Below are 18,491 nucleotides of genomic sequence, written 5' to 3'. Positions count from 1 at the left end.
ATAAAAAAATATATTTTAAAATATATTTATTTTAAGAGTTGATAAAATATTTTAATAATTTACAAAAAAAAACAAGATTTTTTAAAAATAACCAAAAATAGTTCAGTCAACCAAAAATAAATTAATAGTATATTTTAAGATAAATTTAAATAAAAATAATTAAGATTAAAAAAGACTCCGTTTTTATAAAGAAAAACTTTTAAAAAAACTAGAAAAAAATGTTGAAAAAAAATATTTAAAAAATGAAAATAAGTAATACAAAAAAAAAGTTCGTTATGGACAATAACGACATTAATAGTATTTAATAAAACTAATTTAAATAAAAATAATTAACATTAAAAAATTCCATTTTTATAAAGAAAAGGTTTTTTAAAAAAATGGGAAAAAAACTCTGAAAAAAAAGGTGTTAAAAAAATGGGAAAAAGAGGTTGAGTCACAAAAGAAAAAAAAAATTACAAAATTTTAAAAACAGTAAACAAAAATTGTTAAAATACATCTAGAAAAGATAAAAAAAATAAAAATAAAAAAATAAGTGAAGGGAAAAATGTATAAAAAAAAACGTAAAAGAAAAAAAATGAATTATAAAATAAAAAATAATTTTAAAAAATTGATAAAATAAATCTGGAAAAAAAAGATGAAGTCACTGTGGCCCATAACGACTTCTTTGGTTGTATGGCCTCAATGATTAAAAAAATGTACAATTTGAAGAAAAAAATAAAAGGCAGTCACTATGAGCTATAAAATCTGACTGATATAAAAATAAAAAAATAAAATAAAATAAATGAGGTTGCTATGGGCCATAGTGATTCTAGGTAGTCAAAAAAAAGTACAAAATTTTAAAAATAGTAAACAAAAATTGTTAAAATACATCTGGAAAAGAAAAAAATAGAAAAAAAAATAAGTGAAGGGAAAAATGTAAAAAAAAACGTAAAAGAAAAAAATGAATTACAAAATAATTTTTTTAAAAAAAATTGGTAAAATAAATATGGAGGAAAAAAAACGAGGTCACTATGGACCACAGTGACTCTAGGTAGTCAAAAATAGCTTAATTGCATTTTTTATCTCAAAGATTTTAATTGGATAGTTTTAGTCCCTAAATAATTGTAATTGTGCGATTTTGATCCTTCAATTTTTAATTGAACAATTTTAGTGTGACACCCTTACTACCCCAACTCATATATAAATATTAATCATGTAAATAAACTAAAGAATAAAATTATCAATGTTGGTAAAAGGGTTCACAAAAAACTTCATAACTGTTCTTTCTTCAATATCTAAAATAACTAGAAATAAAACTTGGAAGGTAAAATTTAAAAGTTTACAAATTGTTTTCAAAAGACAAGGTATAACTCAAAATACATATAAAATCTATATCCTAGAATTCTCTGCCCCGATGTCACAATATCAGAGTACACCCAAAACAATTCAACTGTTGGCATCCTAGATGCCACTCAAGCCGGATCTTCCTCACCTAAAACATCCACAAATCGTACGATGAGAAAAGAAAACATTTATATATATAGCACATGAGAAAACACAACATATTAACTTAATATTCATAAATATTTCAACATAACGTAATTCAATCAATCATGCATCGTCATCGCGTCATAATTCTCAATCACACCAATTTGCACTTCACACTATGCCAAGGTCATGCTACCCATTTAACAATTCAAGGCCGTGCTCACCCCTGATATAACATTGTGCCAAGGTTACGATTCCCCTGTAGCATATCTAGCCCAAGGTCGTGCTCACCCCCGACATGTTATTCAAGGTCACAATACCCACATAACAATCTAAGGTCGTGCTCACCCCTGATATAACACTGTGCCAAGGTCACGTTAACCCTAACCTAGGGTCGTGCTCACCCCTGACATGTTAACCAAGGTCACGATACCCACATCACAATCTCGGGTTGTGCTCACCCCTGGTCATAGGTGTGAAGAACCACAATCACATCTCATTCACATTCCACACAACATCTCATAGTTCAATTCCATACACGCATCAGATAAGTCCAAAATAATGGGTTTCATACATCTCAAGCAATTCATATCTAAGTCATCAATTTTATCAAGTAATATAGTAATAACATTCATAAATTAATATAATAATCAATAGAATTATCAATTTAATATAATTTTAACATAAACAGTAAAACCCCCCATTATTCCAAAACTTAACTTACAGGCACTTTTCTACAGTTTCGTTCTCCCTCTCAGATCATCATTCTTACAAATTAAATATGTATTTCTAATCCTCAACACATACAGAATCTAATGGGATCATCAATTTCTCAAAACAGAAATATTCCAATTTTTCCAAAACCTAGTCTACAGGCACTTTTCTATAATTTCGTTTTTCTCTCCGAGAGCATCATTTTTACAAATAAATCATATATTCATAATCCTAAATTCATACAGAATCAAATAAGACCAATAATTCTCCAAACAGAAATAATTATAAAATTGCTCATAATCCTAAGGGATTCTTCCTCTACCCAATTCCCTCATGTAACTATACATATAAATAATTCCATTTTCCCCCGTACCTGGATATGTAGAAGCTGAATTTATACGAGATTTGATTGGTCTCCCTCGCTGAGTTCCCCTCGGTCTGAAGCATAAAGTAGAGGGAAAAGAAGAGAGAGTAGAAGAAAAGAAATTAGAAAATGAGAGGTGTGCTTTTTGGGACCCTTGAATCATGGGTAAAAATCACATCCAGAACGGCCCGTTCTCAAACCAGAACGGCCCGTTCCAAGCCCGTTTCCACTTAGAGTTAAAGGCAGTTTTTAATAGTCCAGAACGGCCCGTTCCAACGTGAGAACGACCCGTTCTGGGCAACGAACTCGCATATATTTTGGTAGTTTGGAACGGCCCGTTTCAATTTCGGAACAGCTCGTTCCAAGCTACTAAATCACCTCTATACATTTATAAAATTTACCAAAATACCCTCAATTTAATAAAATAAAAATGAAATAAAACTGGGATGTTATATTTAGTCCCTCGAATATCATAATAGTGTGATTTTAGTCTCTCCCATTAAAAATTTAATAATTTTAATATATATATATATAATGTTTTAAAATTAAACAATTATTCATTTATTCAAATTAACGTATATTATAATTTTCGATATTATATCAAATAATATATTTTTATTTTTATTAAATAAATAAATTTTATATTATTATTTTTATTATTGATAAATTAATATCAATAATATTATTATTATATTTATAGATAAACTAATAATTTGATAAATATAACTTGTTATATATTAATATACTTTTACAAAAATATAAGTATATTAATTAGAAATATATATATATATATGATCTTATATATTTATATTTTTGTAAAATTATATTAATATATATTAAGTTATATTTATCAAATTATTAGTTTATCTATAAATATAGTAAAAATATTATTGATATTAATTTATCAGTAATATTAAAATATTAATAATATATAAATTTTATTTATTTAGTAATAATAAATATATATCATTTGATACATTAACAAAAATTATAATATATGTTAATTTAAATAAGCAAACAATTATATAGTTTTAAAACATTATATATATATATATGTATATATTAAAATTTTAAAATTATTAAATTTTTAATGAGAAATACTAAAATTGCACAATTATGATATTTGAGGAATTAAAATTGTTCAATTAAAAATTGAGGAACTAAAATTGCACAACTGTAATCTTTTAAGGACTAAAATTACTCAATTAAAACTTTAGGGATCAAAATTGCACAATTACAATACTTGAGAGATCAAAAACACAATTAAGCAAAAAAAAAGTACCGCACCTGCCTTCCTACATGCTCGCCATGTGTCATTTTTATCGAAAAAACACCCAATAGAAATTCGACACGTGGCACCATAATAGTAAAAAAAAAATACCACCTATATAATCTAGTTACCCTGATGGTCCCCCCTTCCCCCACATTTGTCTCTAGGTCAGGTATGCAATTTTTTTTTTTTTTTTTCATTTGTCATAATTTTTTTTATAAGTTTATATAATTATAAATTTTTAGTTAAATTATTAATTTTATTATATTTTTTGTTATTTAATTTAATTTGCTTTTAATATTTATATTTTTGAATTTTTTCAGTTTATTGCTTTTATTTTTGATTTCTTCATGTCAAGTATTTTTTATTTTAGGTAAATGTTTAGTTATTCATAATAAATATTTAATGTTTGAAAAAAATTGTGAGTTATTCATGTCAGGTATTTTTTTATAATTTTATTTAAATGTTTATGTGAGGTATTTTTTTTATTATTTTAGGTAAATATAAGCTATAATTTGATCCATAATATCTTCAAAAAAAAATTAGTACAAATAGCTATAATTTATTTTTCAACTACAATAAAATTTCACTCACAAATTTGAATACAGAATTCCCAATATTATACTTATTTGTGTGATTTCAAATGTTATCAAAATGTAAGTGACAGGATATGTATATATACTATCGTTATGACCTATAACGATACCCATTTAAATTATAATAAAAAAGAAAATAAATAATATCGAAGAAGTGAGTCCACATTGATATCGTTATAAACTGTAACGACTTCATTGAATAAACTGCATAAAAATTAAATTTTATAAATTAACTTTTTTATGATTAAATAAATTTAATTTTTCTAAATATATTATATGTTAAAAATTTAAATAAATTATTTTTTAAAAAAACATTATTTAACTGGTGTTGTTACAGCCTGTAGCAATTATATTTAATTAATTTTTTTAAAAAAATAGGCGTTATTTAATTATTGTAAATTTATTTTTTTTCAAATTATATTACCTTCATTTTTAAAATATAAATTAATATTTTAAAAACGTTAATATATTTGCATATTATATAAATAAAATTTTAACAAACAAATAAATCGATAAGGAACATAATAACTTTAGATTTCATATTTTTAATTAATATTTATAAAATAATTTTATTTATTTAATAATATATAAAAAAAATTATATTTTATTACTAGTAAAAAAATTTACTTACTTTATTATATTTATATTTACAATAATATATATATATATATATATATATATATATTATAATTATATTTTTTATATTAAATAATTCAATTTAAAAATCAATTCATTCTCTTTTCATTTTTTAACAATCTATGTTAGTCTTGATTAAATAAATTTAATTTTTTAAAAAACTTTATATGCTAAATATTTAAATTAATTAATTTTAAAAAAAATTATTAATAAATTTAATTTTTTAAAAAACTTTATATGCTAAATATTTAAATTAATTAATTTTTTAAAAGATTTATTAATGGAAGTTGTTATAACTTATAGTGACTGTATTTAAATATATTTTTTAAGAAAAAAATTTGGGCACTATAACAACGTTATTGTATTTAATTAATGTTTAAAAAATAATTTTACTACTTAGTAATTTAAATATAAAAAAAACTAGTTTACTGCTAAGAAAAAACTTTACTCACTTTTTTACATTTATATTTTTATATATTAATAATTATATTTCTTAAATTAAATAATTCAATTAAAAAATAAATTTATTTTTTCTTTATTTTTTAACAGTATATGATAGTTTTAAAAATTATTAAATAAATTTAATTTTTCTAAAAATATTATGTCAAAATTTAAATAAACTATTTTTTAAAAATAATAAATAATTAGTGTCGCTACAGATTTTAGCAACTTCATTTATTTATTTTTTATAAAAAAAATTATACATTATTCAAAAATAATTAAATAAATTAAAACTTTTTTAAAAATATTATATACTAAAATTTTAAATAAATTATTTTATAAAAAAATAATTAATTTGTTTCGCTATAGTCTGTCTCGACTTCATTAAAAAAAATTTTTAAAATTCACAGTTGAACATGAAGTCTTTATGTGTTGTTAGTGGCTGTAGCAACTTTAGTTGAAGTCCTACCAGTTGTGACTATTTTTATAACATGGCTTTCATGGCTTCTAAAAAAATATACACGTGACATTAGTGTCGTTATGGGTTATAACAACACTGTAATAAACTGTCCCAAAAGCGCAAATAATTTCAAAACAACCACATTTACGTAATTAATTTTAAAAAATTCCCTACAATTGTGAATCAGCCTAAGTCGCCACCTCCCCATGAACCCACTTTTAACCAGGTATGGTGACAAGATTAAACATCCCTTATAGGTTGTTTTTCCCAATTGATGAAGGTTTCGTTGAGTCGTCAAATGATTGCTTTTTCAGCCTATCCCTTTCACTTTCGCTTACGTTGATCACTTCTTGATCGGCCAAATTCACCTCCCTCATTGATAAAGTTCTCTCAGAATCTAGACGAGTTGATGCAAAGGCAAGAAATAAACAACTTAGCAACGATGAAGTGGCACTCACTGATTCAGAACTCAAACTTGATATTAATGGATGATTAGACTCTCTAGACATTCTTAAACAAACCCTCAACTTACCCAACTCAAGAAATAAGAAAAACACTTACTCAATGATTACAAGACACAATAAGTCATTTGACTTTAGAGTTATACTTGTGGTGGGGTAGGGTATGGGCTCAACCTACCTATGCTATTTATAGCAATGTAAGGGGCAAAGACTAAACGTCATGCTCCCTCGTAACTGGTAGATCTACAAGATCCATCGACTCTCAAGAAACACATGTTCATTTCCCAAGCGACAATGTAATTGGAACCCTAAAGAAATTAACTATAACTGTCCAATAACTAGTAACACCACTTACAATTACAAAACACCTCAACCGATACATCATATCATTGCACATTCTCAAGTCTTTTCATCTTGTACTTCTCAAGCCATAAAGGCATGTATATCGGACAAACCTTCGATTACCAAAAATCGACAACATTCATTCAGCACTCTCAACTGCCAACATGCTCTCACACACCTAGGTATGCTTGTTCGACACCCTCAACTATCAAGCACTTTTGCACAACTATTTATACTAACTCATCACCCTGGCCTTCTAATGTACTTTCACACATCTAAACACCCATTTGGCAGCGTTAACAACCAATGCATTCCCTCACATCTAGGCGTACTCATTTGATAACCTCGGTTGTCAATACACTCTAACACTACTAGGTATGTTCATTTGATACCTTCAATTGTTGATACACTCTAAACACTACCAGGTACATTAACTCAACACCTTCAATTAAACAACTCCCCAATTTGTAGAGGTAATCAAGATGATTAAAACTCAATTATGATAAAGATTAGATTACAAAAGTATTACCTAATTAGTAACCTCAAACTAAGGCCCATTGAAATCTAGGTCCAACAAGATTGGTATAAATGGTATCGTATATTGAAGCAAAGTCATTGTTCACAATATATTTACATTTAATATTCTAAGTGGATTACTTATTTAAGCATTGAAATACCTTTTACAAATATCTCCCTCCAACATTGACTAGACAACCTGTTTGAAGAGCAAAATATAATTACTTTTCTTAAAATTATCATAAGATTTTCCCTGGGGGTTGATATATACTCTTTTCTTATGGAACTATAAATGGTAGTTTGAAAGGAGAAAAAAAAAAGTCAGTTTCCTGCTTGGGATTAAAACCCCATTCCCTAACATTTAAATCTTTCCATAAAGAAAAGGTTAAGATGCTACTATGATTGAGATAATGTTCAATTTGCTAAACCAATAGTGAGTGCATATTATAAAATGACTAGTTATTTGTTTTATTTTTACTTTACACTTAACAATTGTATTGTTAATAGTGGAGTAAAACAAAGTACAAACCTGATTCAGTGATTCATATCATTCAGCGGTCCAGCCTTGGAACATTTCTTACCCCTATGCTTTTCTAACTTTTACATTATATACATGCATCCAGATCAAAGAGACCACAGAAAATAACAAAGCCTAGAACCAACCATAATATCTAGAAAGAAAAAAAAAAATTGCATTCAAAAATTCCATATATTGCCTTGTAATATCGCAAATGCAACAGCAAGAGTAAGGAGAAACAAGAGAAACCAACGTGGGATAAAAATGATAGATCCAATAATAGTCCACTTGACTTGACAAACAAGAAAGATGATGATACAAAATTATGTCTACACCAACGAAAAGGCAAGGAGAGGAAACTGAAAAACCACGAAACAAGGTTTAACATACTTTATTCTTAGGCATGCCAATGCCACCTTGTTGACTGGTTAAATAGGTGCACCCCACAATGCTACTTCAATTTGGACATGTGATATCTATAAAGGTAGATATGGAGTATGAACACAACCACAATCCCATGCTTGTATGGTAATAATAATGGAACATGGGAATCCAACTTAAACCTAAATCTGGACATACTACCCACTACTGTGCTCTAGAAACCACAAACTGAGCAACAATAAGCTCCCCTGTCAAAAGAAAAAAAGACGAGACAAGAGGAACAAATCAAGCCAAGTCTATCATAATACACAAAGGGCCTGATTGCAAATTTATCACAATGCTACATGGCATTACCAAAACATAACAAAATATGAAGGGGCTAAAACTTCTAAGGAAGATGCACCTGATCCTTCCACATAAGACTGTTCCAAAGTAATCAGACACACAAAGTTGTCCCTATAAAATTTACTGTCACCGTATTTTGAGAACAGCTCCAAAGATGAATGTCCAATTGTCTAATTAACTCAGCACTGACTCTGAATTCACATGGTGATCATGACCCCCAGAATTACTATTAAATCCAACTACAGGTATAGAGCGCTGAGCAAAATCAAGTAATAGTTTTTTCTGGCGATCATCAGTGTGAGGTAGACTTGCACGTAAGAGTTCAACTGGCATTTCCTTACTAATAGCTCTTGCAGCATCCGAACCAATGCCTGCCATATTTGGAGTCCCTTGTATAAGGAATGATTGCATGACACTATCATATTTATTCACACAATACTTGGTCAGAAGGCCAAAGAATTCATCAAATGTAGCCTGCCAAAGTGAACGATTTGCAATATTGTAATTGCTAGCAGCATGAGGATCGGTTAGAAGTTCAGTTGCCCTCTCAAGCACAGATACTAGATTTAGGGAAGCCCCATCTCCAGCAGAACTTCCAAGGGGTCGTAAGGGAGGTGGCTCAGAAGTACAAACAACAGCTGCTAGACAAGCACTTATTGCACCGAGATCCATTTCACGGATGCACCTTGAAACAACCCTTGCAAGGTTACTAATAGTTTCTGCTGCAGCTGGATCAGAGGGAAGGCCACCAAATAGAAACCTTAAATGCCGAAATATGGCCATGCAGACTATTCGCATTAGCTCACCAGGAAAAAGCAGTTGAAGGTACCTAGCAAGTAGCTTTCGACCCTTGGGTAGAGAAACTATCCTGAGAAAAACAAAGTCGTCTTTTGCGACAAGTGTAGTTGTACGTCCATTCTTTCCAAGTGGATCAACTAAGTGAAGTGAGGTAGCAAGTCCTTCCAGAAGACCCTGTCGTTTTCTTTTTAACTGCATACCAGCATCTTGAGGTTGATTAAACTGTAGGTAACGGTCAATATCATCTACATCAAGAAGAAGATAAAGACCATCTTCAATTGTGACCCTAGCTGCAAGCATCGGTTCCTGTTCAAGAGGCTTATCTGAAATGCTTTGCTCAGGGCCACCTCCATGAGAGGAATTAGGAGGATCAACTTCCAGTAGAGGACGGGGCCTGCGAATTGAAGAGAATGGAACCCTCCCTAGAGCATCAACCTGAAGAAAAGCATGTGGTTCAGAATTAGAAGAGGGGCGTAGAGGAAGTTCCCTTATTTGGGCTGGAGAAAAGTGATGCCTCAATTTGGCACCAGAAGACTTTTTTGCAAGACAGCCTTGGTGGTAATAATCATCAACATATGGATCATTACTGTGTGTTGCTGCAAGCTGCATTCTAAGAATGTTCTCAATTTCCTCAGTAGTCATGTACTTAGACCTGAATCGAGGCCATCCAATATTGCTTTTCAGGCCACTCATATCAAAACCCTGTGGGGGAAACCGGAGATTATGTCTACCCATTTGAGCTGATTTTGGCATTTGATCCCTCAGTTCCATCAGCCCCAGCATCTGGTCATATTTGTTAATCATGGGTATACCTGAGGAAATATTGGGATGGTCTCCAGGATATAACCCTGATTGGTTAACCAATTGATTCTGTATTATCGGATTAAGAGGGGAACCAGTAGGAAATTGGCGCATGTTTCCACCAAAAGGTGGCCCATGGTTTAGTCCACTCATCTGTAATGGAGAATTGGAGAAATGAGATCTGTTTTGTGGTGATAGTGCCATCTGAGCTCCTACGGAATGATAAGGAATGTTTAAGTGACCTGCATTATGACTTGGAGAAGCCTGTTGAGATCTGCCACCAGGTGGAGGATAAGAAGTAAATGAGGAGTTTGGTACCAAAATTGGTTCACTAGGAAAATGTGGAAATTCCTGCTGCTTGTCGGGATATAAAGAGGTTCTATGCAAGGGCCTAGACTCTTGTAAGTGTGCAATGGTGGAATGTGGTTGTGATGACCACCGTTTACCATCCTGAGTAGTTTCAGTACCGTATAAATGCTGATCAAACCAGTTGGGAGCTGATTCACTAGGTTGGAGCTGGTGATGTTGCTGCTGCCTTTGCTGCTCAGGATATGAGGATGTTCTGTACAAGGGCTTTGGTTCATGTAACTGAGAAAGAGAAGAATGAGGCTGTGATGACATTCTTCTGCCATCCAGAGAACCTTCATTGTCATAAGCATTCTGTTCATACCAGTTAAGAACATCATCCTTTTGTGACCACTCAGCTGCAGAATCTGAATAAGGTATAAGATTATAAATCATTCAGTAAGTGGAAAAAAATTGCAAACAGTGACAAAGGAGAAATAAAAAAGCTGCTACATGCCAAGAATACCTCTTCCTAATCCATCATCTTCGGAGCTTGATTTTACAGATATCACATACACAGAGAAAACCTTATGAAAAATAAGAACAATACTGGAAGCAAATCCCTTTGATGAAATATATCACATCTACATCTAGGGTTTGCAATGGATAAATTTCTCCATAAACACTTCTCGGAAAAGAAAATAAGAAGGAAAATGAAATAAATTTCCCTATAAGTTAAAATTAACTTTTAGAGAAACTAATGATTTTTTATTTATTTATTTTCTTCTCCTAAAAGTGTTTATGAAGAACTTTAGCCAAACAAACCCCTGCTAAACAACTATGTGCCCAGCTTCAACTTCTTATATGCTTACTATGGGTGTGTTTTATAAGATGGAAAGAAATAGAGTACAAAGAAATAAACTGGAAATAAGGGTGTTAAGTTTAAGAGAAATAGGAAAGGAATAGGACTATAAACAAGATAAAAATAAATAAATAAAACCGGTTTTTAAATTAAACAATTGATTAACATTTTGATTTAATCTATTGAATCAAAATTTTAATGCTTAAACCAGCAAAACATACAGTTTTTTTAGAGTAAGAAAGTTTCATAATCAATTGTTTTCTTGCATTCATTATCAATACCAGACAGACACTTAACTCTCTGCATTATTTATTCATATCCTCTCTTCTCCCCTTTATTTTCAGTGTAACCAAACCAACCGTACATGACACAAGGAATCACCTCCTAAGTCTAAAGTTTGCAACTTTTGTCAGACCCCTTGTCTTATCCTGAAAATATTTCTACTTAAAAGATCTTCAAGTCTTGTACAACATAGAACTGATATTTTCAAATGCATATGCTTGTTCAAAGTTTTTATGACAGTTCTACAGATGTTCAAACAATTCATAACTTTTAGAAAACCACCTATTGCTAAGGTATATATTTCCTACAAAGCACCGTCACATCTTCAAAATGTTGTGTCAATGTGTCTCACAAGTTTTGGATAGGACACTTGCCAGACATGTGTCCGACACCACTCCACCGTGTCACAATTAAATTTTCTTTTTTTGTTTGGACACCTCTCCGACACAGTTTGGAGACCTCTGACACAACTTGGACACTTTTCAACAGGACATGGACATAGGCCAAGAGGATGAGCTGGCACTTGCTTGTAACAACACAAATCTAACACTCCTATTATAAAAAATTAAAAAGTCAATTTATTTATAAATATTGCAAGTACCATTATCTTTTTTTTTAGAGGCTCGGTTTCATAGGAATTACTAGTTATTTTAACTTTGAGAGATATGATTCATCTTCTAAAGGTTATAATTATATAAAAATTGTAAAGCTTAACAACTTTGAAGGTGAATATATACAAATCTTAATTCCCAATTTAAATTTATATGTTGTGTCCCCACGTCCTATACTTTGGACAGTCGTGTCGCAATGTCTGTTGGAGTTAGGCATGGCAACGGGGCGGGGCGGGGGTGGGTCTTACGTTCCCCGCCCCCGCCCCCGATACCCGCCGGGAATAAAATCTGGGTCCCATCCTTGCCCCCGACGGGGTTCGGGTTTCCCCGCCCGCCCTCGCCCCCGCTCCTATTTTTTTTTCTTCTTTTTTTCTTTTAAATAAATATGAACAATTTTAAAACAAATAAAAGAAAAGTAAATTAATATAAATTTTTACATATAAATATTTCTAATTTTGGTTTATATATATCTAAAAATAATTTTTTGATTATATTATTAAGCGGGACGGGGGCAGGGGCGGGTATGGGGGCGGGGGCGGGGTGGGTATTAACATCCCCGTCCCCGCCCCCGCCCCCGATTTTATCAATCGGGGAAAACCCAAACCCGAACCCGATAAACACGGGTTTTCCCCATCCAAATCGGGGCGGGTTCGGGCGAATACCCACGGGACGGGTTAGATTGTCATGCCTAGTTGGAGTCGCTGAGTTGGTGCATCATAGTATATTACCAGGAAACACAAGATCCAAGTCTGAGGAAGGTAATGGTTGATGTAGTTAAATTCAACAAAGGAAATCAATGGGAATTTGTGTCTGTGGAGAGGGAGGGAGTGGTTGAACCACATGGATATAAAAAATAGAGGAAAGCAGATAGAGGGAGAAGGATAAAAAGTGGAGAGAGAAAGTTCTCAAACACTGTGCTACCTACTTTTTTGTTTCAGTTCTTTGTTCAATTGTAAATCCACCATAAATATACTGAATTCATATAATATTAATATCAGAATCCATAGAAAAATTCACCATTATCAAGCGTTTTGATCCAGTATCAATCCACTGGTATCAAAGCTCTTAATCTTGGGAGATGTGGATGATGCATATGGGGATAGAAGCATCAAGTTGTACATTGGGAAAATTTGGTGATTTCAACTGCAAATTTATTGACATTACAATGTATCTAAACAGCAAGCTATTACACAAACAAGGATAACCTTATTTAGATCCTGGAAGGTATAGGAAATTAGTTGGGGGTATTCTTCTGTAGATAGCATGGCGAGTTGATTTATGCAGTCTCCCAAGGTATCATCAGTGTGTAATTTTGTTCAAGTATGCTCTGGACCAAGGATAGAAAACAAAGGCAATGCTCAAGTTGAGGGATACTAAGCAGATTAGGCTGACTTGCCTTGGTAGCTAGTCTACCTTAGGATACTGTGCTTTTGTTGGCAATAACCTTTTATCTTGGGAAAAAACTAAAATCTGGTTCTGGTTGCAAGATCCAGTGCAGAGGCTGAATAACAAGCTATGGTAAAGTCCACTTGTGAAATTATATGGAGTGGGAAAAACAGTTATTTCACGGGTTAAAAGTTGGGAAATGTTGATCATATGAAGTTCCATTATGATAATCAAACAGCTATATTTCTTGCCTCACATCTAGTCTTACATAAGGATCAAATGCATATAAATTAATAGTCACTTTTTCCGAGAAAAGAATTATTTCCAAGGATCGCCATTAGTCTGTTGACTCTAGTAATCAATTTGCAAATATCCTTACAAAAGTCTCTTCGGGACCTTGAAGCCAGATTTTATCTGTAATAAGCTTGATGCATATGATTTATATTCTCTACCTTGAAGGGGAGTAATCTAAATCATGATGTATACAGAATCATGCTGAGAATTTCCTCGAGCAATTCAAATTTTCTTCATTTTTCAAGTTAAACAAATGCCAGCTCCAAATTAACCTATTCCAACTTTCAAGTATTAATCCTAAATCCTAACAGATAGTTTATAGCTTACACTTTATACAAACAACCCATGTAAAGATGACATTAGACTTTTATGGAAGAACATCTATTACAAACATTAAATATTATATAATTAAAACAAATGCAGAAAAGGGGCATTATTATGTTCTGATAAAAAATAAAAATAAAAAAAAGCATATTGGTAAATTCTTTACAATTGCTGTACTCACTTTCTCTTGATCCCTGTTCACCAATAAATCCTGCACTTTTTGGTTCACTTACAACCTTGTTCAACTGAAATTAAACCCCAAAAAAACTTTAATCTTCATATCAGTATGCATAATATCAACGTGACAATATTCAGTTGCTCATCTAATAAAAATCTCAATCATTCAAAGAGAGAATGATATATCATAATTTAACAGCCTTACCTTCCAAAAAGTAGTACTGAGATCATCAATATCGGAAAGTGATCTTAGATCCTCAACCTGCAGAGTGGAAGAAGTTAGTGGATAAAAATTATCCACAAAATTTAAATGACGAGTAAATATTCATTAATTTTTAGGAGGGGAACTATGCCAACATGTTTATATTTCAAATTATCCTGGAAACAAAATTTGAAGTCAAAGTCAATAGAATAGTGGAAATTAACCTCTTCTCTATGGAGAATGAACTCCTCCTCATTCGACTCAGGCAAATCATCATCATCTTCTAAACCTCCCAACTCAACTTCTTGAACGACAGTATCTTGACCAAAAAATGCATATTGTGATGCATCAAAAACTGCACCCTCTGCATAGAGGAAAAAAGTTTCAGCCATTAGAAATGTTTGACATGAAAAAAACAGGATGCACTGTTGGACAAAGCAGAGAATTCCCATGTGACTGAAACATAACAGCATGTCAAAAATTACACAAGTAAGACAAAACAGCTATTTCTATAATATGTAAAGCAGAGAAATAGCACAATAATCTTAATTTTGAAAAGCATGAAAACATTATTGGAAGTGCAACAAGTCTTGCACTAAACTGGAGATGTCTTTGAAAATAAAATTCCTATAACCAAGCCTTGACTAACAGAGAAACTGTTCTTAACACAGCACTATCTGGATTTTGGCTCATTATTGCCCTGAATCAGCAGTCAACAACAAGAACACAACACACGCCAAAAGATGACAACAAACATTAACAAAAAAAAAAAACTCCAATTCAAATGGAATAATCAGCACGGTAAAATTTGCAAAACCATCAACTATAGCTGAAGGTTTTGATTCAGCTACTCAACAGACCATGGTAGAACTTAAACCTGAAGCTTCAAAGGCTGCTGTGTGTGTAAACTGAGAATAACAACCAATCATCAATAGAAATGCAAAAAATAAGAACTCCTTAGCAACAATATCCAGTAATACAAGATCAATTTTCCTATAATTTAAATCTAATTACTGGTTAAACCAAACCAGATCTACACGAACAAACAGAATCAGAAAAACACAAACCAATATCATCAAAAAAAGGATTAGGGAAAAAAACAAAAAACAAAATTGAATCCCAGAAGATGAAGCAAACCTGTGGGAACACTCCCCAGTTGCCTAAGATCCTGTGTGTTGGGAACTCCCCCAACATCACCCCCAGCTCCAAACCCATCCATACCCACCATGAAAACGAAGCCGAAGAAAACCCAAAAAGAGAAAAATAGGAAAAAGAAAAAGATTCAAAGAGGAGAAAAAAGAACCCAATACGAAAAGATTGAAACTTGAAACACTATTTCTTTCTCAAACTAAAACTCGAAACTTAACCCGAAGAAAAAAGGGAAGATGAAGAAGAAAAAAACGTGTGCAAAATAATTGAGCACATGAAGAAGGATTATTTGGATCAAAGCCAAAGAGAAGAGAAGGCGAAAAGAAGATAAAGAGAGAGAAAAGGGAACCCTACAAATACAAAGGAGATTGAGATTTATTTCAGAATTGTTTTTTGTGCCAAAGAACCCTAAAACCGGAACCAGAATACGACTAATCGATAACAACAAATAAATTTAACAGCAGTTATGGATGCAGGTAGCATTTAATTTAATAAAATACAATAACCTGTGAATTAATTTATTTATATTTGAGTTTAATGTATACTACTATTTTATTTTCTGCAATGTAGATTATAGTTGTGTTACAAAAAAAGGATTGTAGTTTATAGTTATTTATTTTATATAACTAAAATTTTTAATAAATATATTTTAAAAAATATAAAACATGTCAAAATAAATATTTATAAATATATAAATCAATTATTATATATTAAATCACATTTTGTTATTGTATAATTGTTTCACTATGTCACTATCAAATAAGTTATTTGTGACTTAGGAAACTAAAATAAGAAATTTTGAAATTATTGAGAGCAAAAATATCAATTTTAAATTTATGAAACAAAAAGTATATTTAATCTAATAAAAAAAAATTAAAAGATGAGACATCAAGTATATCATTAACAATCATTTAAGATAATTATTTGGTGGCCAACTAAGTTCTCCAACAAATATTAGTTATCAACAAAGTCAGTGAATATTTTATACCAATAATATGGTTATCAAATAAGAATGATAGTTATTCTAATTTATATAGAATAGTTAAAAAGACTCGAATGAGTATATGACTCATTAGTCTTAATTCAACATTATTTTATTCTTATTAATTATTAGCATTAGAGTAATGGTACTTAATTTATATTTATACTATTAATGAATGTGTCTTTTTGATATACACATTTTGTTGACTATTTTGTTCTTTAGTTTCTCTCATGTATTTTTTTATTTAGTTTTTATTCTTTTCTTTTTTCACTTCTTCCTAATATTATTTTCAAACTTCTCACATCATCTAAATAACTACTCAAAATCACTCACATCCTCTAATTAATTGTCAACCAACAACAAATATTTAACTTTAAGTTTTTTTTATCATTTAATTTATTTTATTTTTAAAAACTACACAAAAGCACAGCATGTCTTTTTTATACTAGTTATTAACAAGGATGATATGCATTGTTTTTACATTTTTTAAAACTATTTTTCCTTAATTACCAAAACACTCGTGGTTTTTTAACATTTTTTTTATTATTCAGTTTTTATTCTATTTCTTTTTTTGTAAATTTGTTTTTCAAACCTCTCACACTCTCAAATTAACCATTCACTTTTACAGTAATTAATTTTTTATATCTCACTTTTATCATTTATTTTATGTTTATTTTTTTTAAAACAAAATACATAAGACATGAAATATCTTTTTTATGCTAATAATGATGATGATAGTTCAAAATATAATATATCTATTATCAAACAATTTATAAATTAGAATAAGACAAAATACGATAAGATGATATAAGGTAAGTGTATTTAGTAAAACTAGCTTATTAGTTAGCTGAAACTTACGAGCTATAAATTGGTAGTAGAAAAGCTAAAAGTTTATAAGCCAATCGATTAAATTAAAAGTGTTTGGTAAGATTAACTTATAAGTGTCTATCTCATTAACAAATTTCCTACATCATCTTTATTGTTTGAAATACTTTATCAAAAACTATTTGGCCGGTTTCCTTGTTACAAACAGCTAAAAGTTTTTTTATGTGTATGTTTTCCCTTCCTTATATCATATATAACAAAAAAAAATCAATATAGATCCTAAGAATATGTCCTTCTAGGCTATTCTATAACTCAGAGGCCTTAAATGTCTATCTTTTGATGGAAAGATCTATATATATATATATATATATAGATGTTGTTTTTGATGAACAAAAATTTCCTTCTCAAAACCAAAACAAACATAAATCCCATCACCAAGAAATATCATTTATTTTAAATACCTCTTACCCTTACCCAAGCTCAATCCATTAACCCTCCCTCTACACCACCCACCTTTTCCACTAATACTACCTCTGAATCTTGATCTTAAACAAATATACATACATCGTTTAATACAAATAAAAATACTAATACTAACAACACCTCCTCACCACGTACTTGTACCATCCCTCATAATACTTGCCTTATGCAAACAAAAATCAAGATTTGGAATATCACATCCTAGACTTTAACCAACACTTCTCTTAACCCACATAGAACCAACATTATCCAAAAAAGTTTTAGTCAATCTTGTTTGGCTTGATACTATGAAAGTTGAATATGAAGTTTTGTTAAGAAACAATACATGAACCTTAGATCTACCTCCATCTAACAAAAATTTTATTGACAACAAATGAATTTTCAAAGTTAAGGAAAATTTTGATAGATCTATAAATAAGTATAAAGGGATATTGGTTGTTAAAGGGTTCATCAAACCATTAGTTTTAACTACAATAAAACATTTTTCTTATCATTAAACTTGTTATTGTCCGCATTATCATAA

The 18,491-nt window shown here is 30.5% G+C and overlaps 1 protein-coding gene across 2 annotated transcripts; it reads right to left on the bottom strand.

The window, feature by feature from the left end:
* Positions 1-8,013: 8,013 nt before the first annotated feature.
* On the bottom strand, positions 8,014-16,121 carry LOC109813595 (protein PAT1 homolog). 2 transcript variants are annotated; one of them, XM_020377807.3, is made up of 5 exons: positions 15,670-16,121; positions 14,757-14,896; positions 14,536-14,592; positions 14,335-14,398; positions 8,014-10,822 (listed from the first exon to the last, which is right to left on the bottom strand). In XM_020377807.3, exons 1-5 carry the CDS (start codon positions 15,758-15,760, stop codon positions 8,685-8,687), a joined length of 2,490 nt encoding a protein of 829 aa, XP_020233396.2. In that variant the 5' UTR covers positions 15,761-16,121; the 3' UTR covers positions 8,014-8,684. The 2 variants fall into 2 exon arrangements, with proteins under 2 accessions (XP_020233396.2, XP_020233397.2); XM_020377808.3 differs by lacking the exons at positions 14,335-14,398; positions 14,536-14,592; positions 14,757-14,896; positions 15,670-16,121 and adding an exon at positions 10,921-12,337.
* Between the last annotated feature and the right edge of the window lie 2,370 nt (positions 16,122-18,491).

Source organism: Cajanus cajan, chromosome 10 (genome assembly GCF_000230855.2).
Source record: "Cajanus cajan strain Asha chromosome 10, NIPB_CcT2T_4, whole genome shotgun sequence".
NCBI lineage: Eukaryota > Viridiplantae > Streptophyta > Magnoliopsida > Fabales > Fabaceae > Cajanus > Cajanus cajan.
This window is presented reverse-complemented; position numbering and strand designations above follow the sequence as displayed.

What these genes read in the sequence shown, in the direction of transcription:
- LOC109813595 (XM_020377807.3), bottom strand. Translation starts at nt 15,760, where the DNA reads ATGGTGGGTATGGATGGGTTTGGAGCTGGGGGTGATGTTGGGGGAGTT. An exon ending in ACTGGGGAGTGTTCCCACAG is followed by an intron (nt 14,897 to 15,669) that starts GTTTGCTTCATC and finishes TCCTCTATGCAG; the next exon opens with AGGGTGCAGTTTTTGATGCA. An exon ending in TCAGTACTACTTTTTGGAAG is followed by an intron (nt 14,399 to 14,535) that starts GTAAGGCTGTTA and finishes GTTTAATTTCAG; the next exon opens with TTGAACAAGGTTGTAAGTGA.